Raw genomic sequence first — 27,946 nt, 5'->3', positions numbered from 1 at the left:
ACATCATTTTCTTGAATTTTCCAAGCTGTTTAAAGGCACAGTCAACTTAGTGTATGTAAACTTCTGACCCACTGGAATTGTGATACAGTGAATTATAAGTGAAATAATCTGTCTGTAAACAGTTGTTGGAAAAATGACTTGTCATGCACAAAGTAGGTATTCTAACCGACTTGCCAAAACTATAGTTTGTTAACAAGACGTTTGTGGAGTGGTTGATAAACTAGTTTTAATGACTCCAACCTACGTGTATGTAAATTTCCGACTCCAACTGTGCATTTTGGTGGGGCAAATTCTCCCCCAAAAATGTTGATAAATGCCAGAAAATCCACTGAACAATACATTAATTGCACCATAATGGTGCCCACAAACTGTTAGGGCCTACATAAAGCTGTCCCAACAGCAGTTCCAAAACCTTACTACTGCTACACCTGGCTATCAGCAAAGCATTGTCTGGCAGCCTCATTTACTGCCTTTTAAAAAGACAGCTGATATGGCTGACTTGCTTAAACAAATGTGGTTTCTACTGACAATGGAGACGTTCAAACTATATGGCATAAGGAGACGACGAGCGGATAAGAGGCAATCTGTAATTTCGATTTACGACATTACTGAGCGAGCTAGGACAGACGTAGTCAATATAACTATTTCTTCAGCACTTTTGAAATGTACAGCGACATAATTCAGAACATGGGCTGTCCTGACCGTCTTGCCAAAACTATAGTTGTTGACAAGAAATTTGTGGAGAGGTTGAATAACGAGGTTTAATGACTCCAACCTAAGTGTATGTAAACTTATTTATATACATACATGCATGCATGCATACATGCATACATACATACATACATACATACATACATACATACATACATACATACATACATACATACATACATACATACATACATACATACATACATGCATATACTGCTCAAAAAATAAAGGGAACACTTAAACAACACAATGTAACTTCAAGTCAATCACACTTCTGTGAAATCAAACTGTCCACTTAGGAAGCAACACTGATTGACAATAAATTTCACATGCTGTTGTGCAAATGGAATAGACAACAGGTGGAAATTATAGGCAATTAGCAAGACACCCCCAATAAAGGAGTGGTTCTGCAGGTGGACCACAGACCACTTCTCAGTTCCTATGCTTCCTGGCTGATGTTTTGGTCACTTTTGAATGCTGGCAGTGCTTTCACTCTAGTGGTAGCATGAGACGGAGTCTACAACCCACACAAGTGGCTCAGGTAGTGCAGCTCATCCAGGATGTCACATCAATGCGAGCTGTGGCAAGAAGGTTTGCTGTGTCTGTCAGCGTAGTGTCCAGAGTATGCAGGCACTACCAGGAGACAGGCCAGTACATCAGGAGACGTGGAGGAGGCCGTAGTAGGACAACAACCCAGCAGCAGGACCGCTACCTCCGCCTTTTTGCAAGGAGGAGCAGGAGAAGCACTGCCAGAGCCCTGCAAAATAACCTCCAGCAGGCCACAAATGTGCATGTGTCTGCTCAAACGGTCAGAAACAGACTCCATGAGGGTGGTATGAGGGCCTGACGTCCACAGGTGGGGGTTGTGCTTACAGCCCAACACCGTGCAGGACGTTTGGCATTTGCCAGAGAACACCAAGATTGGCAAATTCGCCACTGGCGCCCTGTGCTCTTCACAGATGAAAGCAGGTTCACACTGAGCACATGTGACAGACGTGACAGAGTCTGGAGATGCCGTGGAGAACGTTCTGCTGCCTGCAACATCCTCCAGCATGACCGGTTTGGCGGTGGGTCAGTCATGGTGTGGGGTGGCATTTCTTTGGGGGGCCGCACAGCCCTCCATGTGCTCGCCAGAGGTAGCCTGACTGCCATTAGGTACCGAGATGAGATCCTCAGACCCCTTGTGAGACCATATGCTGGTGCGGTTGGCCCTGGGTTCCTCCTAATGCAAGACAATGCTAGACCTCATGTGGCTGGAGTGTGTCAGCAGTTCCTGCAAGAGGAAGGCATTGATGCTATGGACTGGCCCGCCCGTTCCCCAGACCTGAATCCAATTGAGAACATCTGGGACATCATGTCTCGCTCCATCCACCAACGCCACGTTGCACCACAGACTGTTCAGGAGTTGGCGGATGCTTTAGTCCAGGTCTGGCAGGAGATCCCTCAGGAGACCATCCGCCACCTCATCAGGAGCATGCCCAGGCGTTGTAGGGAGGTCATACAGGCACGTGGAGGCCACACACACTACTGAGCCTCATTTTGACTTGTTTTAAGGACATTACATCAAAGTTGGATCAGCCTGTAGTGTGGTTTTCCACTTTAATTTTGAGTGTGACTCCAAATCCAGACCTCCATGGGTTGATAAATTGGATTTCCATTGATTATTTTTGTGTGATTTTGTTGTCAGCACATTCAACCATGTAAAGAAAAAAGTATTTAATAAGATTATTTCTTTCATTCAGATCTAGGATGTGTTGTTTAAGTGTTCCCTTTATTTTTTTTAGCAGTATATTTTGCAATCCTTCTGAGCATATAGGAGGTGCTGATGATTTTGTTGCAGAGCTGTGAAATGTGTGATCACGAAGAAAGACTGTTGTCTAGCAGCACATTTAACAGCCTAGTCTCTGAAACCTCTTCTATTGGTGTTCCGCCAACTGTCCACTGTAAGGAGGGTAGTTTCTTCCTTCTCCTCTTCGTACATATTAGCATTGCCTTGGTTTTCTTTGTATTTAGCACTCATTTGTTTTGGGTGATCCAATTTGAAGTACTTATCATGTCAGCTTAAAGAGCCTCTTTTAGCTGCCCTACAGAATTGATTGTTACATAGTCCATGTTATCATCAGCAAACATGGTTGCCATAGGATTGGAGAGCACCTGAGCGAGATCATTTGACTACAGCAAGTACATAAGAGGTCCTAGGTAACTGCCTTATGGGACACCACAGCATACAGATTGAGGTTCCGCATAGGCATCATTTATGAAAATTAAACTATCTTGTCAACAGAAAGCAGGACTGTTTATTTTTATTGTATTTATTTAACCTTTATTCAACCAGGAAGGGCTCATTGAGATTTGAAATCTCTTTTTCAAGAGTGTCCTGGCCAAGATAGGCAGCACCAAGTCATTACACAATTACAAACAGACAACATAAAAAAATACAAGTAATCTAGTAAAAACCATAGAATTCACAAGAGTATAACAAAATCATAAAACAGCAAATTAAGAACATTGCCAGGTCAGGGAATCAGTCTCAAAATCCTTCATCGGTGATTTTAAAAACACCAATAACCATCTAAGTGAGGTGTTATGAAATCCATAGACGCAATTTCATCAACAGTATATTATGATCAACATGGTCAAAAGCAGCACTGAAATCAAGTGGATTATGTATTAAACCACCCAGACACATCAAAGATACAGTCATCCTTCTGAACTGAGCTACAGGACTGGAATGAAACTGCTCAGGGATATTACCATGAGGCCATTGGTCATTTAAAAAAAGCTACAGAGTTCATTGGCTGTGATGGGAGAGAACTGGGGATGGATCAAAAACATTGCAGTGACTCCACAATAATAACCTAAAGGACAGTGAAAAGAATAATACAAATATTCCAAAACATGCAAGGCACTAAAGCAATACTATTAAAAAAAACAGAGCAAAGGAATATACTTTTTGCCCTAAATGCAAAGCATTGTGTTTGAGGCAAATCCAACATAACACATCACTGAGTAACTGCCTCATTTTAAAGCATTGTTGTGGCTGCATCATGGTATGGGTATGCTTGACATCGGCAAATACTGGTGAGTCTTTCAGGATAAAAAATAAACGAGATGGAGCTAACCACTGGCAAAATCCTAGAGGAAAACCTGCTTTAGTCTGATTTACACCAGAGACTGGGCGAGGAATTCACCTCTCAGCAGGACAAAAACCTACAACACAAAGCTAAATCTACACTGTTTTTGCTTACCTAGAAGACTGAATGGTCCTGAGTGTCCAAGTTACAGTTTTTACTTAATTCTGCTTGAAAATCTATGGCAAGACTTGAAAATTGTTGTCTAGCCATGATCGCCAACATCTTGACAGAGCTTGAAGAATTTTGAAAAGAGTAATGGGTACATATTGCACAATCCAGGTGTGCAAAGGTCTTAGAGACATCCCCAGAAAGACTCACAGCTGTAATCAATGCCAAAGATGTTTCTAACACGTATTGACCCAGGGAGCTGAACACTTATGCAAAAACTATATTTTAGTTATTGCATTTTTCTTCCACTTTGACATATTATTGTGTGTAGATTGTTGACAAAAAATGAAATGTCGTATCCCACTTTAACACAATAAAATGTAAAGAAATCGAAGGGGTCTAAATACTTTTGCAAGGCGTTGTACACACACAAGCACGATGCAACACGCAGTGTAATATGGCTTAGCCTCATCCCTCCACTCATCCGCTCATTCACATGCAGCCAGCCAGGGCAGCGTTGGCTTAGTCACTGATACCAGACAGGCCTTAACCCCTGACTGGCCCTAACCTAGACTCTCCCTGACACTTAGTCTGACACTAAGTGTTCTGTCTTTGTGAGGAGAAAATGTCACCCATTTAAGGGGCTTCAGAGATGGGTGTTTAAGTGTGTGTGCTTTTTGGGCATTTGCTTTTGTGTCTGTTTTTCTAGTGTGTGTGTTTCTTTTGACTGGGGTTTCCCCCTCAATTCTCTCTCATTCTCTGACTTGAGGTCTGTGGTCTCCATGGTTATGGACCAGCACATGTTTACCTGTCTCGCACGGGACTCAGCGGGTCTCCTGTAGAGCAGGTGTTCTGAAACTGTTAAGCTCGAGACCCTAATGAGAAATTGACTGTCCTCCCATGACCGAAATGGTCTTCCAAATTATGAAATAGTGCATGATTATAGATGTATTCTCATCATTTGCGACCCACCTCTCACAAACCCAGGGCCAACTTTGGGTCCCGACCCATACTTCAAGAAACCATGCTGTAGAGATGCCTCTGAATTGCCTCTCAGGCCACCTGAACACACTTCCTATTCCAAGTATTCTCACATCTATGGAGGAGAAGTTGTACATGTGAATAGATGGATAAGTGGCTTGAGTTCTGCAGGGACCGTATTCAAAGTAGGGGTGCTGAGCTAGGATCAGCACCCCTACTAAAAGTTAAAACTGATCCCAAATCAGCACTCCTACTATGAGTTGCTTGAATACGGACCCAGGCTTCCATCTATGAATAAAGGGAACTCATCATTCTCAACATCATTTAGATGTAGTTTACTGTGCCTTTAATTGGAGCTGAACTTTAAAATCAGAACATTCAGAATGTGTGTGCATGCAACGATAGGGGTGTGTGTGTGTGTGTGTGTGTGTGTGTGTGTGCTTGGTGCCCTACCATATAACCGCTGGTCATCACACAGTCGTCCTGACAAAAACAAACCCTATGCCGTGAACCTATCTAACAATGTTAGCGAATCACATGCGCCACTTCCGAAGTGAACCCGCCGGCAAAGGGTCAGCCATTGGAGGAATGCTTTGTTTATGCGCTCATTCTGCTATTTGTCTAAAAATCACAAATCTCACCAATTGCTCTCACATGCAGCTGTTAAGTTGTTTTGCTGCCTGACCTCTTTGTGGGGGAAAGAATTTAAAACGGTAGCGAGGAGTATGACAATGAGCTATGAGACAATATAAGGAAAAGTGTGTGTGTGTGAGTGGAGAGGCATGCTAACCTTGAGTTCCAGGTCCATTCGATTCTTCCCCAAGGGGTTGATGGAGTTGACTATCAGAGCTATGAGGGTTGTTTATGCCGTTGAACTCGTGCTTGGCTATACAGGACTGGGACAACAATGGGTTGAGCGGAAAACACTTTAAAATTAGAAAGTGTTTCCATTGTCGGTATAATAGTGAAGCTGGCAGAGAACGGGCGAGTCGTCTGCCACGTTAAGGGAGCAGAGTTCTGCAGGACTGCAGCTAGAGAGTGGTGTGCAGGCAGGGTCCGCTGAGGAAGAAGGTAGAGGGAGACCGAAAATAAAGCAAGGAAAAGATAGGAAGGTAGAGAGATATAAGGATGAAGACTAAGATGATGTAAGAGATTGCATAGAGCGAAGAGAGAGAAGTCACTCTCGGGTCCTCTTGTCCAGGGAGCAACGGCAGCACTGATCTCTAACAGCTCCCATCATCGTGTTTTAGTCTCCCTCACAGCCGCTCTGATGGCTGTAATGTTGGTGTAACGTTGCTGGCGTGTTGCTATAGAGTTACCAGTGTTGCTATAGCATTGCTGTAGTGTTGCTATAGGTTTCATGCCCAAACAGGAAGAGATTTTAGGTGCATTGATTTTTTTTCCCCTCCCTTTGTCTTTTGAAGCAGCGTCTCACAACTAGTTGATATGGATGGGCAGGATGTTCACTCTCAGATTTCATTTGGTTTTTTGGACATTGGCTGCATTTCATAACAACGATGTTATGAAATGTGATGCATCAGTGATTCTCTTTATAACTGATCACATTACATCTTACAAATGTCATATGGAAATAAGGAGCATATAAATATGTACTGTAGGCCTATAGTAAGTTGAACTGGGTTTGAGTTTTGTTTGTAAACTTCCTATGTTCTCAGACTAAAAGACGTGGAGCATGGGAAATAATGCTTAATCGAACGCTCTGTTGAACGTTCTGTCTGGCATTGAACATCCTCCGATCTGCTTTTCCTTTCAGTGCTTCTCATGGTTGTTATTGGATCGATAGCCTATACTTTAGTAACCTGGTGAATAATGGTATGATACAGTACACCAGAGGGCCGGTTACACAGACTGTATTCCCTCCAATCATACTTACTGTAAGTTGATCCACCTTGCTTCCTGTCTCTGCTCCTGCTCAGCCATGTGGAAACACCTTAACAGGAGCCACACACACACACACGTTCTAGTGTAACACTAGACCAGTGTTTCCCCTCTATCAATAGACACCCGTGTCTGTATTCACAAAGCATCTCAGAGTAGGAGTGCTGATCTAGGATCAGATCCACCCCCTACCCACAAAATCTTATTCATTCTGATGTAATCTGCTAAACTGATTCTAATTGAGTTGGCCCATATTCATAAAACGAGTAGGAGTGCTGAAGTAGGATCAGGTCCCACATCTCATTAATTAGATCCTAGATCAGTCAGCCTCTGAGACACTTTATGAATAAGAGCCCTGGCCTGTGAGACATCGTGTCTGTTGTGGTGAGACTTTCACACTTTCCACAAGCAAGAACTAAGATTGGAAAATCTTCAGCCAACTTTTTCATTGAAACTTTCCCCTCCTTGTCTGGCCCCGGTAGTACCACCTATAATTGACCGTAGTCTGACTCCAAGAGCGTGCTCTGTTGCTGGGCTCTGCTTTCACTAGCTTCCCTTGAGAGCCTGGAGCTTTGTCTGTCTGGGCTGGGGCTCTATTCCCAGCCTCCTGCCTGAGACGTGAGACCTCCTGAAAAGGCATGGAGGAGAGGTGAGCTCAGCCCGCATTCTCTCTCTCCCTCCCTCTCTTCTGCTGCCCAGACAGAGTTGGAGACATCTCCAGACGAGGTGGAGGTATAGAGAGGATAGGGAGGTGGGTGGGGAGGGTGGTTGAGTTGGGGGGGCGGATAGAGGTTTTGGCGAACTGCTCATCTCCACCTCGGACACCCAGAGCCGCAGTGTGGCGTGCCGGCGCACATTTTAAAAACCCATTAGGTTTGATCTTCTTTCCTCCCTCCCTCTCTCTCCATGCAGCAGCAGACAGATGAGTCAGGCTGGCACGACTCTCCCTCCTCTATCTCTCTTTTTCTCTCTCTATCCTGCTCTTTTCTCCACCTCCCTCTGCAGAGCTGGCCAGCAGACTGCATCACCTGAGGGGGAAGCATCAAGGCAGGGAGGGAGGTAGGGAGAGAGACTGGGGAGCCCCACACCTCAAACCCCCTGCCTGCTGCACTCTACCTCTCTTTTAGGATATGTGAAAGAATGGCGCAAGACAGACGTCTCCTTTTAGAAAAGTAGAAATGTTAATGTCAAACACGATTCCATCTGCAATCAATCAAAAGGAAACATATTGCTGTTGCCTTAAAAGACAGCTCAGTGTTCGTTTGCGCTCTGTGTACATGTCTGATTTGAGTGGGAATGAGCCAAGTTGGCTCACTGATATCATCACCTGCAATCAATGAAGGGTCTGTGTGTTTGTTTGTGTGTGCAAACCTGTGTGGAGACGCCGCTCTCAGCCAGACAGTGCAGGCAGTCGGCCGTCAGTGCTGACTGCAGATGAGATGGGGAATATCAGCTGCACGTGCTCTCTCTCCACCAGAACACTGCTCTCTCTCCACCAGAACACTGCTCCTTTCCTCAGAACACTGCTCCTTTCCTCAGAACACTGCTCCTTTCCTCAGAACACTGCTCCTTTCCTCAGAACACTGCTCCTTTCCTCAGAACACTGCTCCTTTCCTCAGAACACTGCTCCTTTCCTCAGAACACTTAGTTGAAGGGCTTCAGCTCAACTTCACTTTTACCTTTCAGTTTTTTTGTCCTCTCTGTGGTATCCCATGCGAGAAAGGTTGGTCGTTTGTCATGACACGGCTCTCTGTGGTACTTACCATGGAAACGGGCTGACCCCTGTGTCATCCTTCTCTTCATCCATCCCTCATTTGCTGTGCTCTTAAATAATACATATTGGTAGTAAAAAAGAGTGAGTCTCTTGAGCGTACATGTTTTCTACATGCCAGACAAGTTTTAACAGTCAGTCACACATGCATATTATGCAATCGGAGAGTGTGGGCGGTTATTTCAGTGTCTCTCTAGAGGGCAAAAGTCACAAGTGGGGGTGTCTCTACCCAGAGGCGCAAACTAAAAGAGAGAGAGAAAAACCCCGCTCTCCCTGTCTGCCTTCCCTCGTGATTTCCCAGCCAGCCACCACCAGGTGTTATGTAACACACACTCACAGTCTTCCTTGTGTGTTCTCCCATGGGAAGCACAGGATCTGTTCCTAGCACTCAGCTCAGTTTCCTTCTTCCCCTTCTTTCTTTCTCTCACAGGAAGAAGTCGCTTCATCCTAGAATGCAATTTGAATGATTACATCCATGTTGCTTATGTAACGATCTCACTCGTGATGTCATCATTTTATATGAAACCAATAGTGGAGTGTTAGCACCGTATAGCCACAGTGTACAGCATGTGTGTAGGATGTACCGCAGATGTAAAAGCCATAGAAAGCTATTTCCTACAATGGCCAAGGCCCCTCATGAACATACTCAATATGGCCGGCATAGTATTGTCATTCTGTATCAATGGCAAAAGCTGTCTTCTATGAATAAACTCTGATACATGGAAAGACTAAGAATATGTCTGTGTTCCAAGTGGCACCATATTCCCTATGGGTTCTGGTCAACAGTAGCACACTATAATGGTTACAGGAGCCATCTGGGATGCAACCTTTGTGTCATGATTGATTAAGCATTGAAAATATGTTTTTCTTTGGTGTCTGATTGTTGATGGGACGCACAAACAATGAGCGAAGCACAAACAATGAGCGAACCTCACCGTGTGTGTGTGTGTGTGTGTGTGTGTGTGCCTGCCTGCCTGCCTGCCTGCCTGCCTGCCTGCCTGCCTGCCTGCCTGCCTGCCTGCCTGCCTGCCTGCCTGCGTTCATGTTTCTGTCTGGCATAAAACAGACACATTATGGTGTGGATTTAATCTTTTCAATTTCTCTCCTCCTGCAGGGAAATGTGTTAAGGCATATTCTCCTCACTCGCTACTTTGGAAATCAAAGGCTTCACTCCAAATCAGAGTTTGGGAGCGGGAACAGCTCGGCTGGAGGCTTTGGAGGTACTAAACACGACCCCGAATAACCCCAACTATACCTTAACAATACTTTCTGTTACTTGTGGGGAGTGAGCAGATAACATGCATTATTGTTTACTGGTAGCCTACCTCCATAGGTTGTTATTTACTCATAGGCTGTAATCATAGGTTGTTATTTACTCATAGGCTGTAATCATAGGTTGTTATTTACTCATAGGCTGTAATCATAGGTTGTTATTTACTCATAGGCTGTAATCATAGGTTGTTATTTACTCATAGGCTGTAATCATAGGTTGTTATTTACTCATAGGCTGTAATCATAGGTTGTTATTTACTCATAGGCTGTAATCATAGGTTGTTATTTACTCATAGGCTGTAATCATAGGTTGTTATTTACTCATAGGCTATAATCATAGGTTGTTATTTACTCATAGGCTGTAATCATAGGTTGTTATTTACTCATAGGCTGTAATCATAGGTTGTTATTTACTCATAGGCTATAATCATAGGTTGTTATTTACTCATAGGCTATAATCTATAATCAAACAGCACAGGAATTAAATTATCGACATCTGTTGATCACATCTTTACTAATGCTGCAGAAATTTGCTTTAAAGCAGTATTCAAATCCATTGAATGTAGTGATCACAATATAGTAGCCATATCTAGGAAAACCAAAGTTCCAAAGGCTGGGCCAATTATAGTGTATAAGAGGTCAATCGATACGTTTTGTAGTGATTCAGCCTTCCCTGTAGCTCAGTTGGTAGAGCATGGTGTTTGCAACACTAGGGTTGTGGGTTCGATTCCCACGGGGGGCCAGCACAGAAGAAAAAAAAAATGTATGAAATGTATGCATTCACTACTGTAAGTCGCTCTGGATAAGAGCGTCTGCTAAATGACTAAAATGTAAAAATGTAAAAAAATGATTCCTATGTTGTTCATGTAAAGAATATTTGTTGGTCTCTGGTGTGTAATGAGCAGCAACCAGACACTGCACTTGACACATTTATGAAATTGCTTATCCCAGTTACTAATCAGCATGCACCCATTAAGAAAATTACTGTATAAACTGTTAAACCCCGTGGACTGATGAGGAATTGAAAAATTGTATGGTTGAGAGGGATGAGGCAAAAGGAATGGCAAATAAGTCTGGCTGCACAACCGATTGGCAAACATATGGCAAATTGAGAAATCATGTGACTAAACTGAATAAGAAGAAACTACACTATGAATCAAAGATAAATGACATAAAGAATGATAGTAAAAAGCTTTGGAGCACCTTAAATTTTGGGCAAGAAGGCAAACTCGGCTCTATCATTCATTGAATTAAATGGCTCAATCATCACAAAACCCACTGATATTGCCAACTATTTTAATGATTTTTTCATTGGCAAGATTAGCAAATGTAGGCATGACATGCCAGCAACAAACACTGACACTACACATCCAAGTATAACTGATCCAATTATGAAAGACCAGCATTGTAGTTTTGAATTCCATAAAGTGAGTGTGGAAGAAGTTAAAAAATGGTCTATCAACAATGACAAGCCACCAGGGTCTGACATCTTGGGTGGAAACTTACTGAGGATAATAGTGGACAATATTGCCACTACCATTTGCCATATATTCAATCTTAGCCTACTAGAAAGTGTGTGCCCTCAGGCCTGAAGGGAAGCAAAAGTAATTTCGCTACCCAAGAATAGTAAAGCCCCCTTTGCTGGCTCAAATAGCCGACCAATCAGCCTGTTACCAACCCTTAGTAAACTTTTTGAAAAAATGGTGTTTGACCAGATACAATGCTATTTTACTGTAAACAAATTGACAACATAGTTTCAGCATGCTTAAAGGGAAGGACATTCAACAAACACTTACACAAATGAATGATGATTGGCTGAGATTGAGGGAGCTGTTTTGTTGGACTTCAGTGCAGCTTTTGACATTATCGATCAGTCTGCTGATGGAAGAATGTACAGTACCAGTCTAAAGTTAACACCTACTCTTTATTTGTACTATTTTCCACATTGTAGAATAATAGTGAAGACATACACTATGAAATAACACATATGGAATCCCGTAGCACCAAAAAAGTGTTAAACAAATCCAAATATGTTTTATATTTGAGTTTCTTCAAAGTAGCCACCCTTTACCTTGATGACATCTTTGCACACTCTTGGCATTCTCTCAACCAGCTTCAATAGTCTTGAAGGAGGTCCGGTGATTTGTGGAGGCCAGGTCATCTGATGCAACAGTCCATCACTCTCCTTCTTGGTCAAATAGCCCTTACACAGCCTGGAGGTGTGTTTTGGGTCATTGTCCTGTTGAAAAACAAATGATAGTCCCACTAAGGGCAAACCAGATGGGATGGCAAATCGCTGCAGCATGCTGTGGTAGCCATGCTGGTTAAGTGTGCCTTGAATTGTAAATAAATCACAGACCATGTCACCAGCAAAGCACCATCACACCTACTCCTCCATGCTTCATGGTGGGAACCACACATGCAGAGATCATCCGTTCACCTACTCTGCATCTCACAATCTCAAATCGGACTAAAGGACAGATTTCCACCGGTCTAATGTCCATTGCTCATGTTTCTTGGCCCAAGCAAGTCTCTCCTTATTGGTGTCCTTTAGTCGTGGTTTCTTTGTAGAAATTCTACCATGAAGGTCTGATTCACGCAGTCTCCTCTGAACAGATGATGTTGAGATGTGTCTGTTACTTGAACTCTGAAGCATTTATTTGGACTGCAATCTGAGGCTGGTAACTAATGAATTTATCCTCTTGCAAGGAGTTAACTTTGGGTCTTCCTTTCCTGTAGTGGTCCTCATGAGAGCCTGTTTCATCATAATGCTTGGTAGTTTTTGCGACTGCACTTTGACTGACCTTCATGTCTTAAAGTAATGATGGACTGTCATTTCTCTTAGCTTATTTGAGCTGTTCTTGCCATAATATGGACTTGGTGTTTTACCAAATCTTCTTTATATCACCCCTACCTTGTCACAACACAACTGATTGGCTCAAATACATTAAGAAGGAAAGAAATTCCACAAATTAACATTTAACAAGGCACACCTGTTAATTGAAATGCATTCCAGGTGACTACCTCATGAAGATGGTTGAATGCCCAGAGTGTGCAAAGCTGTCATCAAGGCAAAGGGTGGCTACTTTGAAGAATCTCAAATAAAACATATATATTTTGATTTCTTTAACAATGTTTTGGGTTACTACATGATTCCATATGGGTTATTTAATAGTTTTGATGTCTTCACTATTATTCTATAATATAGAAAAATAGTTAAATTAAAGAAATACCCTTGAATGAGTAGGTGTGTCCAACGTTTTGACTGGTGCTGTATATGTTATGGCTTTACACCCCCTACTATATTGTGGATAAAGAGTTACCTGTCTAACAGAACACAGAGGGTGTTCTTTAATGGAAGCCTCTACAACATAATCCAGGTAGAATCAGGAATTCCCCAGGGCAGCTGTCTAAGACCCTTACTTTTTTCAATCTTTAGTAATGACATGCCACTGGCCTTGAGTAAAGCCAGTGTGGCTATGTATGCGGATGACTCAACACTATACACGTCAGCTACTACAGCGAGTTAAATCACTACAACACTTAACAAAGAGCTGTGGTTAGTTTCAGAATGGCTGGCAAGGAATAAGTTGGTCCTAAATATTTCTAAAACTAAAGCATTGTATTTGGGACAAATCATTCACCATACCATAAACCTCAACTAATTATTGTAATATATAATGTGGAAATTGAGCAAGTTGAGGAGACTAAACTGCTTAGAGTAACCCTGGGTTGTACATTTTTATGTTCAAAGCATGTTGATACAACAGTAGCTAAGATGGGGAGAAGTCTGTCCATAATAAAGCACTGCTCTGCCTTTTTTTAAAAACATGTATTTATTTAACTTTTTTAACTAGGCAAGTCAGTTAATTGGGGCTATGTGGGACGCTAGCGTGCCACCCGTGGTGCACCCTATCAACAGCAGGTGCATTGCAAGAGCGGCAAATTTGAAACCAAATAAATGTCAAAATTCCAATTTTTCAAACATACAACTATCTTACACCCTTTGAAAGATAAACATCTCCTTAATCTAACCACGTTGTCCGATTTCAAAAAGGTTTTACGGCGAAAGCATAAAGTTAGATTATGTTACGAGAGTACATTGACAATAGCTGTGTGTAATGTTTTGTCAATTCAAAGACAGGGTCACCAAAACCATAAAACCAGCTAAAATGATGCACTAACCTTTTACAATCTCCATCAGATGACACTCCTAGGACATTATGTTAGACAATGCATGCATTTTTAGTTCTATCAAGTTCATATTTATATCCAAAAACAGCGTTTTACTATGGCATTGATGTTGAGGAAATCGTTTCCCTCCAATAACCGGCAGTCAAGTCAGCACCACAAATTAAATAATTAAAATTAGAAAACATTGGTAAAATATTATATTGTCATTTAAAGAATTATAGATTTACATCTCTTGAACGCAATCAACTTGCCAGATTTAAAAATAACCTTACTGGGAAATCACACTTTGCAATAATCTGAGCACTGCGCCCAGAAAAATATGCTTTGCTATACAGACAAACGGCCATGTTGGAGAGATCTAAAATCGAAAATACTATGTAAATAATCCATTACCTTTGATTCTCTTCATCAGATGTCACTTCCCGGAATCCCAGGTCCATAACGAATGTAGTTTTGTTCAAAAAAGCTCATCATTTATATCCAAAAAGATCCGTGTTGTTAGCACATGATCTAAGCCAGCCGGACTTCTCGTCATGAACGAGGGGAAAAAATATATTTACGTTCGTTCAAACATGTCAAACGTTGTATAGCATAAATCATTAGTGCCTTTTTTAACCAGAACATGAATAATATTCAAGGTGGACGAATGCATTCTCTTTTAAAACGTATTGGAACGAGGGTACCCAACATGAACTCGCGCGCCAGAGTCTAATCGGCCATCACCGTTCCATGGCTCTTGTTCGGTCAGATCTCACAGTAAAAGACTCAAAACACTTTGTAAAGGCTGGTGACATCTAGTGGAAGCAATAGGAAGTGCCAAAACATTAATCAATTCCTGTGTGTTTCAATGGCATAGGCTTAAAGGTAATTCAACACATCAGGTAACCACTTCCTGTCAGAAAATGTCTCAGGGTTTTGCCTGCCAAATGAGTTCTGTTATACTCACAGACACCATTCAAACAGTTTTAGAAACTTTAGGGTGTTTTCTATCCATATATAATAAGTATATGCATATTCTAGTTACTGGGTAGGATTAGTAACCAGATTAAATCGGGTACGTTTTTTTATCCAGCCGTGAAAATACTGCCCCCTAGCCCCAACAGGTTAAGAACAAATTCTTATTAACAATGACGGCCTACCCCGGCCAAAACCCGGACGAGGCTCAGCTAATTGTGCGCCGCCGTATGGGACTCCCAATCACAGCCGGATGTGATACCGCCTGGATTCGAACCAGGGATTGTAGTGACACCTCTTGCACTGAGATGCATTGCCTTAGACCGTTGCGCCACTGAGGAGCCTTTTTAACAACACTATCAACGAGGCTGGTCCTACAGGCTCTAGTTTTGTCGCCACAAAGAGGGACCTCGGAAAATTACAATTGGCTCAGAACAGGGCAGCACAGCTCGCCCTTAAATGTACACGCAGAGCTAACATTAATAATATGCGTATAAATCTCTCATGGCTGTAAGTGGAGGAAGTTGACTTCATCATTACTTGTTTTTGTAAGAAGTGTTGACATGTTGAATGCACCGTGGTGTCTGTTTTTTAAACTACTAGCACACAGCTCGGACACCCATGCATACCCTACAAGACATGCCACCAGAGGTTTCTTCACATCCTCAAGATAAGAACAGACTAGGGAGGGCGCAGTACTACATAGAGCCATGGCTACATGGAACTCTATTCCACATCAGTTAACTGATGCAAGCAGTAGAATCTGTTTTAAATAACTGAAAAATAGATACCTTATGGAACAGCGGGGACTGTGAAGGGACACATGGGCACATGCACATGATAACATGCAATCTACACATGTGCAAATGGGTGTTGTATTGTAAATGTGGAGTGGTGGCCTGAGGGAACACACTGAATTTGTTGGGTAAGGTCTTATGACATGTAATGTCATGTAGTATTTGTAACTGTATGTTACTGTCTTTTGTTGCTGGACCCCAGGAAGAGTAGCTGCTGCCATGACAGGAACTAATGGGGATCCATAATAAATACAAATCATAAGTTATTTCTTCATAGGCTGTAATCATAGGCTATTGTTTACTCAGGCTGTAATCATAGGCTATTATTTATTCTTGACAGTTATAATACAAACCCTTGGTTCCAAATCAGACATGGGTTCAAATGCTATTTGATATCATTCAATTACTTTTAGCGTTTGCTTGAGACTGCCTGGTTTGCCAGGTGGGTGGGGTATCCACGTTTGCTAGTATTCCATTTGTCCATTAAGCCAGACAAGCACAATAGTATTCGAACCCAGGTCTGTTCCAAATCATGTCCTCCCATTTCCCCCATTCCAATCCATGTGTTTATTAATCTATCTATCTTATCTAATTGCAGGTGGCTCTCTGGTCCAGGACTCTGACAAGCCGGGCAGCAGCATGGTGGACATCCAGTGTCTGCTCGACAGCGAGGGAGCCTCAGAGCTGGTCATAGACCTCATCGTCAGTACCAAGAACGATCGTGTGTTCCAGGAGAGCATCCTGCTAGGCAACGCCCTGCTGCGGGGGGGAAACACTCAGATACAGGTGGGTGAGGAGAGGGTAGGCTCACTCAGATACAGGTGGCTGAGGAGAGGGTAGGCTCACTCAGATACAGGTGGGTGAGGAGAGGGTAGGCTCACTCAGATACAGGTGGGTGAGGAGAGGGTAGGCTCACTCAGATACAGGTGGGTGAGGAGAGGGTAGGCTCACTCAGATACAGGTGGGTGAGGAGAGGGTAGGCTCACTCAGATACAGGTGGGTGAGGAGAGGGTAGGCTCACTCGGATACGTAAATGTGCACAGATACAGAGATTCAGGTTGAACACACACACACACTCACTCCGATACAAGTGTTTATCAACTATCTGATGGGTCCTTTACATTTCTACCCTCCCACCCCCCTCAGAACTCGTTCTACCACCAGCTGCACAAGCAGAAGAAGTCGGAGCGCTTCTTCAAGGTGTTCTATGACCGCATGCGTCTGGCCCAGCAAGAGATCCGGGCCACTGTGTGTGTCAACATGTTTGAGGTCAGCACCTGCAGGAAGAGAGAGGAGGACGTCGACGTCAGTCACAGTGGCATCCGGCTCAGGAAAACAGGTACGTTGTATTTCTATGTTTCCATAGAAATAGAATGACTAGAACAGACATTCCCATTCAAGTCAATGTTGCATGATGGGTGGGACGGCAGCCATATTGAGGGTCCTCATGAGTGTACTGTCAAATTGCCTAGGTCTGAGGGGCTTTGGCCATTCTAGTCATTCTGTTTCTATGATCCTCTCCTTCATACCTCGTATTTGGTTCCATCAGGCATCTGTATTTATGTCTCTATGTTCTGATGTACAGTCAGGTGCTGGAGTATTGAAAACAGGGTTGCCAATAATTTTGACCCCTATCTTTTTAGAGTAAAAAAAAAACGGAGTTATACTAAATATATTTCTCTGAGCAATTGTATTAGTATAAAATATATTTGCACATTTTTTGCATACAATATAGCTCAGTATTTGTATTTATTTTATACAGTCTTTTTTGCTAATCTTTATCAAGGGTGCCAATAAATTTGGACCTGACTGTATACTGTTGGTGGAAAACTAGATTCTCCCCACTGTGGATAAATAAAGTTAGTTTGATTCATATACCTATTCATTCAGTTCTCGAGCTGCAGTCTTTCCCCTCTTTACTGGCCTTCCCCTTGTTTCATGGGAGAACAAGTCCAGACATGTCTGTGATGCAGCAGATATTGTCAAATCTACATTGACTCCACAGACTGAAGTTTGGTGTGGAAGGTTGAGAGTTAAATAGCGAGGGAAAAATGTGGGAGGATGAGAGGTGAAGAGGGATTTAAGTTCTAAAGCTGCTGAGTCATAATGGTCATGAGGGGTCAGGTCTGAACATGAGCCTACAGGTCGCCATGGAGATGATGGGAAAAGGGCTCTCAATGCAGACATACTGATAAAAGGCCTATAATGTACATTTGCTGTTATTCAAATGCACATTTGTAGTGCATCTGTGTAATATACAGTAACAGTAATAGAGTGTAGTATATGCATCGTCATTCAAAGGTTTATTTCTCTCTCTGCTGACATCATTATACCTTAGGCCCCAGTCGATCTCTCTGGGCCGAGGTCATTAACCCATTTAACTAGCAATATGACTACAGTAAAAACAGTGTTAATCTGTGTGGTTTCCCCTGTAGTTTCACTGACCTCTGAACACTGTGGAGTGATTCTGTGGTTCTCTGTTCCTGTTTCGCCCCCATGCCTGCGGTCACATGTCAGGGGCCATGTGAGGGGCCACAGCACTAAGTCTATCAAAGGGCCATTGTACCCAGATGTGTTGTTTTGATACAAAAACACTTACTACACAGTTAACCCGTTGTCAGAGGGGTCACAGTCATTTAGGAATTATTACAAAAAAAGTGGTTGTTTCGAATTATAAGATTTCATATCAGTTTTGCTATCAGTTTGACTGAGGGGGAAACATTGAAAAACAATCATGGGAATGGATTGGCTCACAGTGAGTAGCAGGGTTGGTGTCCATTTCATTTCAATACAATAATATCAGGAAAGGAATTGAAATTCAAGTGATTACATGATCGAAAAATAATGCTACATTTTCATATTATGAATTTGAATTCCACAGCGAAATTTTCTGACTTGAAAGTAAATCACCCTCCAAACCTAGTCAGCAGAAATTCACAGGTTTTGCAGAAATTCTGAGGATGTTTAGGATTGTTTCCAGAATTGTGCAACCCTTCAGTGACCCACCCCTTCCTCTTCTCCTCCTCAAGCGAAAGACTCTTCCCTTCACATGAAAGACAACATGCGTGGCCAGTTGAAGGAGGCGTCCTCAGCCACCTCCAAGGCCTTTGTCTCCTTCCGGAAGGATCTGGACACAGACCTGGAGGTGCTGGACGGCCAGGCCGGTGATGGGCCCGGGGGAGGGGGCGAGGAGAGAGAGGAAGAGACCCAGATGAGCCCGGCCATCACCATCATGAAGCCTATCCTGCGATACCTCCAGCTGCTCTGTGAGAACCACAACAGGAACCTGCAGGTATTGAATTAAATGGAATAAAGCTCTTCTTGATCCTCAGCATATGGCCACTGTATTGGGAGATCACAGTTCCTCTAACCACAAGCTGAACTTCATGGTGTTTACCATGTTCACATGATGAGTAAATCATGAATCATAAGTGAATCAGCTCAACAAGGATTAGCAGGTGGGCCTAATGCATTTGAGGAAACAGATTAGATTCTGAGATGAAATCATTGTCATTTTCATCAACCAGGTATTATTGTCAATATCTGGCTCACGGTTTTATTCTGAAAGGCATGACTTTTATTTTCACACACCCTGCTATAAACCCAGATCAGTTGTGCTCACACTCAGATAGGATGTCATACTAGTATCCTATGAATATTAACCACCTTTCTTCCCCTCCTGGTTCCTCCCTGAATCCAGAACTTCCTGCGGAACCAGAACAACAAGACCAACTACAACCTAGTGTGTGAGACTCTGCAGTTCCTGGACATCATGTGTGGCAGCACCACGGGAGGCCTGGGCCTGCTGGGCCTCTACATCAATGAGGGCAACGTGGACCTTGTCCGGCAGACCCTGGAGACAATCACCGAGTACTGCCAGGGGCCTTGTCACGAGAACCAGGTAGGGGACCACCACTACCTACCAGGTCACCCCAAAACTGTGCCAGTGTAGCGGAGGTGGAATCACGTTCTCGTGATGCTGTATCCCTGCCTGAGACTAGGAAACCCAAATTATACGATATGTCACCGTCGTACCACAAGGATTTCCTTTTGGCCCGGGGTCACCCACCGGTTACACCAGAAAACTATAATGTTGCTGTGCTTACTTTACCATCGAAGATGCATTTGATTTTGTGGTTCAAGCGTAGCCATGAAAACCATTGACAGCAAATATGTGGGGTTGTTCAGTAAGATGTCAATTAATAAAGTGGTTGGGACGTTACACAATTGGCCTACAATACTGCTAGACTGACAACAGTATTGTCTAATTGATTCTAAAACATCTTAATTAAAAGGATAGTTCACTTTTAAGTTTTAGCTTATTGTCGAGGGTGTTGGGTGTTATTTGAACTACCTATTTAAATCTTGCCAATTTTAGTTCCACTATTATACCTCCAATGGAAAGTTGTCCTCATTTTAAAGTGTTTTCCGCTCACTAACTAACCTCTTGTTGTCCCAGTCCTGTATAGCCAAGCACGAGTCCAACGGAATCGACATCATCATAGCTCTGATAGTCAACTCCATCAACCCCTTGGGGAAGAATCGAATGGACCTGGTGCTAGAACTCAAGGTTAGCATGCCTCTCCATACACATTCACCCCCCCACGAGAGCCCTATATCAACAGCTGGATAAGCAGCAGAGAATAGTTCATCATACCTAGATGAATACTGTATAAGTTATCCCATCTAGCCCTATATTAGTTGGCCATTCATACTACACACATGATGTTATCACTATCAATGGCAATCATTTCAGAGTCAGTTTCTTGTTAAAAGACCCATTTGTCCTTGTGTTATTGCCTTACGAGGTGATATCTGCTGAGATGTCAGGGTGAGGGAAGAATGCACTGAACTTCTTTCCTCCTTTCTTTCATAGGTAACACATGTCTTTCCTCAGTGCAGTGGTGATTTTAGCATGTACATTTCGGTGGGGCAAACTCCCCCCAAAAATGTTGATAAATGCCAGAAAAGCCACTAAACAATACATTAATTGCACCATAATGGTGCCCACAAACTGTTAGGGCCTACATAAAGCTGTCCCAACAGCAGTTCCAAAACCTTACTACTGCTACACCTGGCTATCAGCAAAGCATTGTCTGGCAGCCTCATTTACTGCCTTTTAAAAAGACAGCTGATATGGCTGACTTGCTTAAACAAATGTGGTTTCTACTGACAATGGAGACGTTCAAACTATATGGCATAAGGAGACGACGAGCGGATAAGAGGCAATCTGTAATTTCGATTTAAGACATTACTGAGCGAGCTAGGACAGACGTAGTCAATATAACTATTTCTTCAGCACTTTTGAAATGTACAGCGACATAATTCAGAACATGGGCCGTTCTTACAGTATTCTCCCTGTACACCAAGTCAGAACCGTAGGATAAATGAAGGGGGCATATAAGCAGACAATGAAAGCTCTTACCATATTCGATGATGACATTTCTCTCAAACACCACTAAGTCAGAACAGTAGGCTAAGATATGAGGGGGAACGGTACTAAATTATTACGGTGAGGCACATGGGCTACTAACAGCTTATTATACATCATACATTTAGTATTACTTTATTAGGTACGGTATACATATCTTCCTGGCATTTTACATCATTCATGCAGCAGCATACAAGACATTTTTGGACTCACCTTGTTGTGCTGTGCGGCGGTCCTTCATGGGCAGATTTTGTCATCCAGCTTTGACTTCAAAGTCTGGCATGCTCTGGATTTATGGCGCTTTCAACACAATTGGGAACTCGGGGGGGGGGGGGGGGGGGGAAATGTAGAATCATAAAGTCAGTGATCTTCAGGTCGTAGCTCTAGAAAGAGGACAGAGTTCCCCGACTTGGAATTCCGTATTGGATGACCATGCAAAATGTATTTTACCAGTCAGAGCTTGTTTTTTCCCCCCCTGAGTTCCCAGTTGTCTTGAACTCTCTGAAGTCTGAGATTTCCCAGTTCTGAGTTTCCAGTTGTTTTGAACTAGGCAGAAGTCATGCTGGATTGACAGCATGGCCAATGTTGAATGTTTATCCTTTTAAGCTTGGAAAAGAGACCCTTATACCCAGACTTGGACCATACATCCACTCCACTGAATAGCAGGCTAGTGATTTTGGTATTTGGTATTTTATTAGGATCCCCATTAGCTGTTGTAAAAGCAGCAGCTACTCTTCCTGGGGTCCACACAAAACATGAAACAAGAACAGCTCAAGGGCAGAACTACATAAACATTTTTGAAAGGCACATGTAGCCTACATATCAATTCATACACACAAACGATCTAGGTCAAATGGGGAGAGGCGTTGTGCCACGAGGTGTTGCTTTATCTGTTTTTTTAAGAGGTTTGCTGTTTTTTACCAATATGAGATGGAAGAAAGTTCCATGCAATAAGGGCTCTATATAATACTGTACGCTTTCTTGAATTTGTTCTGGATCTAGGGCTTGTGAAAAGACCCCTGTTGGCATGTCTGGTGGGATAAGTGTGTGTGTCGGAGCTGTGTGTAAGTTGACTATGTAAACACTTTGGGATTTTCAACACATAAAAAGTGATGCAGTCAGTCTCTCCTCAACTCTTAGCCCAGAGAGACTGGCATGCATAGTATTTATATCAGCCCTCTGATTACAATTAAGATCAAAACCTGCCGCTCTGTTCTGGGCCAGCTGCAGCTTAACTAGGTCTTTCCTTGCAGCACTGGACCACATGACTGGACAATAATAAAGATTAGACAGAACTAGAGCCTGCAGAACTTGCTTTTTGGAGTGCGGTGTCAAAAAAAGCAGAGCATCTCTTTATTATGGCTAGACCTCTCCACATCTTTACAACCATTGAATCTATATGTTTTGACCATGACAGTTTACAATCTGAAGTAACGCCAAGTAATTTAGTATCCTCAACTTGTTCAACAGCCACACCATTCATTACCAGATTCAGCTGAGGTCTAGCACTTAAGGAATGATTTGTACCAAATACAATGCTCTTATTTTAGATGTTTTAGATGTTCAGGACCAGTTTATTACTGGCCACCTATTCCAAAACAGACTGCAACTCTTTAAGGTTTTCAGTGACTTCATTAGCTGTGGTTGCTGATGTGTATATGCTTGAATCATCAGCATACATGGACACACTTGCTTTCTTTAATGCCAGTGGCAGGTCATTGGTAAAAATAGAAAAGAGTAGAGGGCCTAGAGAGCTGCCCTGCAGTACAACACTTTACATGTTTGACATTAGAGAAGCTTCCATTAAAGAAAACCCTTTGGGTTCTATTAGATTGATTATGGCAGAGGCTGAAAAGCACATAAGTAGCTCGTAAGTTTTTTTTCAACAACAAGTTGTGGTCAATAATATCAAGGCTGCACTGAAATCTAACAGTACAGCTCCCACAATCTTCTTATTATCGATAACTTTCAACCAATCATCAGTAATTTGTGTTAATGCAGTACGTGTTGAGTGCCCTTCTCTAAGCATGCTGAAAGTCTGTTGTTCATTTGTTTACAGAGAAATAGCATTATATTTGACCAAACACAATTTTATCCAACAGTTTGCTAAGAGCTGTCAGCAAGCTTATAGGTCTACTGTTAGAACCAGTAAAGGCCACTTTACCACTCTTGGGTAGCGGAATTACTTTGGTTTCCCTCCAGGCCTGAGGACAAAGACTTTCCTCTAGGCTCAGATTAAAAATAAGACAGATAGGAGTGGCTATAGAGTCAGCTACCATCCTAGTAGCTTTCCATCTAAGTTGACAATGCCAGGAGGTTTGTCATTATTGATCGATAACAATAAATCTTCCACCTCTCCCACACTAACTTTACAAAATTCGAACTTGCAATGCTTTTCTTTCATTATTATTTTTTTTATGCATGAATACAATTGCTCACTGTTGGTTGTTTGTCATTTCCTGCCAAAGTTTGCCCACTTTGCCAATAAAATAATAAATAAAATAATTGGCAACATCAAATGGTTTTGTGATTAATAAGCCATCTGATTCGATGAAAGATTTAGTTGAATTTATCTTTCTGCCCACAATTTAATTGAAAGTACTCCCAACATTTTTCCATCATTCTTTATATCATTGATCTTGGCTTCATAATAAAGTTTCTTATTTTTTTTGTTGCGTTTAGTCACATCATTTCTAAATTTGCAGTAAGTAAGCCAGTCAGATGTGCAGGCAGACTTATTAGCCACTCCTTTTGCCACATCTTTTTCAACCATACAGTTTTTCAGTTCCTCATCAATCCATGGAGCCTTAACAGTTCTAACAGTCCGTTTCTTAACAGGTGCATGTTTATCAATAATTGGAATAAGCAATTTCATAAATTCATCAAGTGCAGCGTCTGGATGCTCCTCGTTAATCACATCAGACCAACAAATATTTTTTACATCATCCACATAAGAATCACAACAAAATCTTTTGTATGATCTCTTATACACTATTTTAGGCCCATCTGTTGGAACTTTGGCTTTCCTGGATATAGCTACTATATTGTGATCACTGCACCCAATGGGTACAGATACAGCTTTAGAACAAAGTTCTACAGCATTAGTAAAAATGTGATCGATACATGTGGATGATCTTGTTCCTGTAGTGTTTGTAAACACCCTGGTGGGTTGATTAATAACCTGAACCAGATTACAGGCACTGGTTACAGTAAAAAGCTTCCTGTTGAGCAGACGGCTTGATGAAAACCGGTCAATACTCAGGTCCCCATGAAAGTAGACCTCTCTGTTTACATCACATACACTATCAAGCATTTCACACATATTATTTAAATACTGACATTTAGCACTTGGTGGCCTATAGCAACATCCCAAAAGAAAAGGCTTTAGATGTGCCAAGTGAACCTGTAACCACAACACTTCAATAACACTTGACATAAGATATTCTCTAAGCATTACATGGATATGGCTCTGAATATATACAGCAACACCTCCCCCATAAGTATTTATGTCTCTTCTATAGATGTTATATCATTGTATTGCTACTGATGTATCATCAAATGAATTATCTAAGTGAGTCTCAGAAATGGCTAATATATGAACGTTATCTGATGTTAGCAAGTTATTGATTTCATGAACCTTATTTCTAAGGCTACATATATTAATTTGGGATATTTTCATCCCTTTCCTGGGTAGCTTATCAGAGACGGACATAATACTGGAAAGAGCAAACAAAGCAAGAGAAAAAAATATACATTCAGCAGTCTATTAATCAACTGATGTGTGTGTGTGTGTGTGTGTGTGTGTGTGTGTGTGTGGCTGCGGGGTTGAAGCTACGAACCCATAGGCTTGGCTCTTCTGGGAGGGAGGGTGGACAATGAGCCTGTCATAGCGGATGTAAGTAATGTCCCCACGCGCTCTGGCAGCTTTTATGGCTGGGATCAGTTCTTTCCTCTTCTGGCGCACAGCTTCAGGATAGTCCTCGTTGAGGAAGATATACGTTCCTCTCAAGTTCTTGGCTCTTTAGCTAGCAAGCTAGCAGCGTTTTCTTTGCAATTCTGCCTAGAAGACCAGCATCCCGGAGTCGCTTCTTCACTGTTGACGTTGAGACTGGTGTTTTGCGGGTACTATTTAATGAAACTGCCAGTTGAGGACTCAAACAAGACACTCTAATGTACTTGTCCTCTTGCTCAGTTGTGCACCATGGCCTCCCACTCCTCTTTCTATTCTGGTTAGAGCCAGTTTGCGCTGTTCTGTGAAGGGAGTAGTACACAGCATTGTACGAGATCTTCAGTTTCTTGGCAATTTCTCGCATGGAATAGCCTTAATTTCTCAGAACAAGAATAGACTGACGAGTTTCAGAAGGAAGTGCTTTGTTTCTGGCCATTTAGAACCTGTAATCAAACCCAAAAATGCTGATGCTCCAGATACTCAACTAGTCTAAAGAAGGCCAGTTTTATTGCTTCTTTAATCAGTACAACAGTTTTCAGCTGTGCTAACATAATTGCAAAAGGGTTTTCTAATGATCAATTAGCCTTTTAAAATGATAAACTTAGATTAGCTAACACAACGTGCCATTGGAACACAGGAGTGATGATTGCTGATAAAGGGCCTCTGTACGCCTATGTAGATATTCCATTAAAAAATCTGCTGTTTCTAGCTACAATAGTCATTTACAACATTAACAATATCTACACTGTATTTCTGATACATTTTTTGGCCATTAAAATAACATAAAATGTATTTTTCTTTAAAAAACAAGGACATTTCTAAGTGACCCCAAACTTTTGAATGGTAGTGTATGTTTCTTTTTTTAGCTTAACAGGTGGGGCTCAACAGAGGTGGATTTTGAAGTCAGTTTCCACCGGGTAACAGATTGTGGAGTGGGTTAGGATGTGATGGTCATGTGTCGTGGTCTCTCTGTACTAGAACAACGCCTCCAAGCTGCTGCTGGCAATCATGGAGAGTCGCCATGACAGCGAGAACGCCGAGAAGATCCTTTACAAGATGAGGCCCATGGAGCTGGTGAGTGAATCCATACACACACTAACACACACACATACACACCTTACTGACAACGTGTGTGTTCCAGGTGGATGTGATGAAGGAGGCGTATGCCCAGGGGCTGGAGAGTGAGGCTGAGGAGAACTCTATAGGAGACCAGATCAAACCAAAAGACGTAGGACACAACATCTACATCCTGGCCCACCAGGTAACCCCATGACGTGTGTTATAACAAGCATGATTGAGTGTGTGTGTGTGTGTGGGAGAGAATTTGTGCACCATGCATATTAATACTTTAGTAAGGGCCCAATGACAAAGGCAAAGTCAGTGGCACAGAAAAAGACGGTAATTCACATACTGTATCATTCGCCTATGTGTCACACTCTTACTCCACCGCCAGGTGAGTCTAAGGATTCATGTCTCTAGGTGTGTTTTATATAGGCTTGTTTTATGTTATTTCAGCAGGTGATAAGGGATGTAACTTTCAATGGAAGAAATGGTTCCTGTGTTGAGTCAGACAGACCAGGTCTAGCAGGTTTTCACTTCTGTCTTTCACCCAAAATAGAGCTGAGTGTCAGACAGGGTATTTCTGTCCCACCAACGGACTGGTTTCATCATGACCACCGAGCTCTCTGGGGCTGGCTGTTTGCACTTCCAAAATAACACAAACACACAAGAGCACAATCAGAAGTTTGCACATACACACTCAACCCCATCATTAACCGCACATGTGCAAATGAACATACATTACATACCACACACCTGCCTCAAGCATTCATATACACACACATAACCCAAGCATTCCCTTTTAGCTATTGCTCCTGTTTATCAGTAAAAGTCACCACACTTCTGAGCATCTGCCCAGCAAACCAAAATTGGTTATGTGAAAGTTTCCAGAATGTAACAAAAAGTACTTTCCGAATGCCCTGTGTGTGTATATAGTATTCAGACGCCTTGGATTTTTCCACACTTTTGGTTCTTTACAAACTTATTCTAAAATGGATGACATTTTGTTTTTCCACCAGTATGTACAGTTGAAGTCGGAAGTTTACATACACGTTAGCCAAATACATTTAAACTCAGTTTTTCACAATTCCTGACATTTAATCCTAGTAAAAAATCCCTGTCTTAGGTCAGTTAGATCACCACTTTATTTTAAGAATGTGAAATGTCAGAATAATAGTAGAGAGAAGGATTTATTTCAGCTTTTATTTCTTTCATCACATTCCCAGTGGGTCAGAAGTTTACATACACTCAATTAGTATTTGGTAGCATTGCCTTTAAACTGTTTAACTGGGGTCAAATGTTTCGGGTAGCCTTCCACAAGCTTCCCACAATAAGTTGGGTGAATTTTGGCCCATTCCTCCTGACAGAGCTGGTGTAACTGAGTCAGGTTTGTAGACCTCCTTGCTCACACACGCTTTTTCAGTTATGCAAACAAATTCTCTCTAGAATTGAGGTCAGGGCTTTGTGATGGCCACTCCAATACCTTGACTTTGTTGTCCTTAAGCCATTTTGCCACAACTTTGGAAGTGTGCTTGGGGTCATTGTCCATTTGGAAGACCCATTTGCGACCAAGCTTTAACTTCCTGACTGATGTCTTGAGATGTTGCTTCAATATATCCAAATAATTTTCTTTCCTCATAATGCCTTCTATTTTGTGAAGTGCACCAGTCCCTCCTACAGCAAAGC

The 27,946-nt window shown here is 42.2% G+C and overlaps 1 protein-coding gene across 2 annotated transcripts in view; it reads left to right on the top strand.

Moving 5' to 3' along the window:
• Positions 1–27,946, top strand: part of LOC100196824 (inositol 1,4,5-trisphosphate-gated calcium channel ITPR2) — a 148,385-nt gene that overhangs the window by 74,601 nt on the left and 45,838 nt on the right. For both annotated transcript variants that reach the window (XM_014125392.3, XM_014125393.3), the window contains exons 38-45: positions 9,719–9,824; positions 16,420–16,607; positions 16,968–17,160; positions 18,851–19,113; positions 19,522–19,722; positions 20,281–20,391; positions 26,180–26,275; positions 26,343–26,462. In XM_014125392.3, the coding sequence (XP_013980867.1) occupies positions 9,719–9,824; positions 16,420–16,607; positions 16,968–17,160; positions 18,851–19,113; positions 19,522–19,722; positions 20,281–20,391; positions 26,180–26,275; positions 26,343–26,462 (1,278 nt within the window). The remainder of the gene's footprint in view (positions 1–9,718; positions 9,825–16,419; positions 16,608–16,967; positions 17,161–18,850; positions 19,114–19,521; positions 19,723–20,280; positions 20,392–26,179; positions 26,276–26,342; positions 26,463–27,946) is intronic.

Source organism: Salmo salar, chromosome 10 (genome assembly GCF_965601325.2).
Source record: "Salmo salar chromosome 10, fSalSal1, whole genome shotgun sequence".
Lineage (NCBI taxonomy): Eukaryota > Metazoa > Chordata > Actinopteri > Salmoniformes > Salmonidae > Salmo > Salmo salar.
This window is presented reverse-complemented; position numbering and strand designations above follow the sequence as displayed.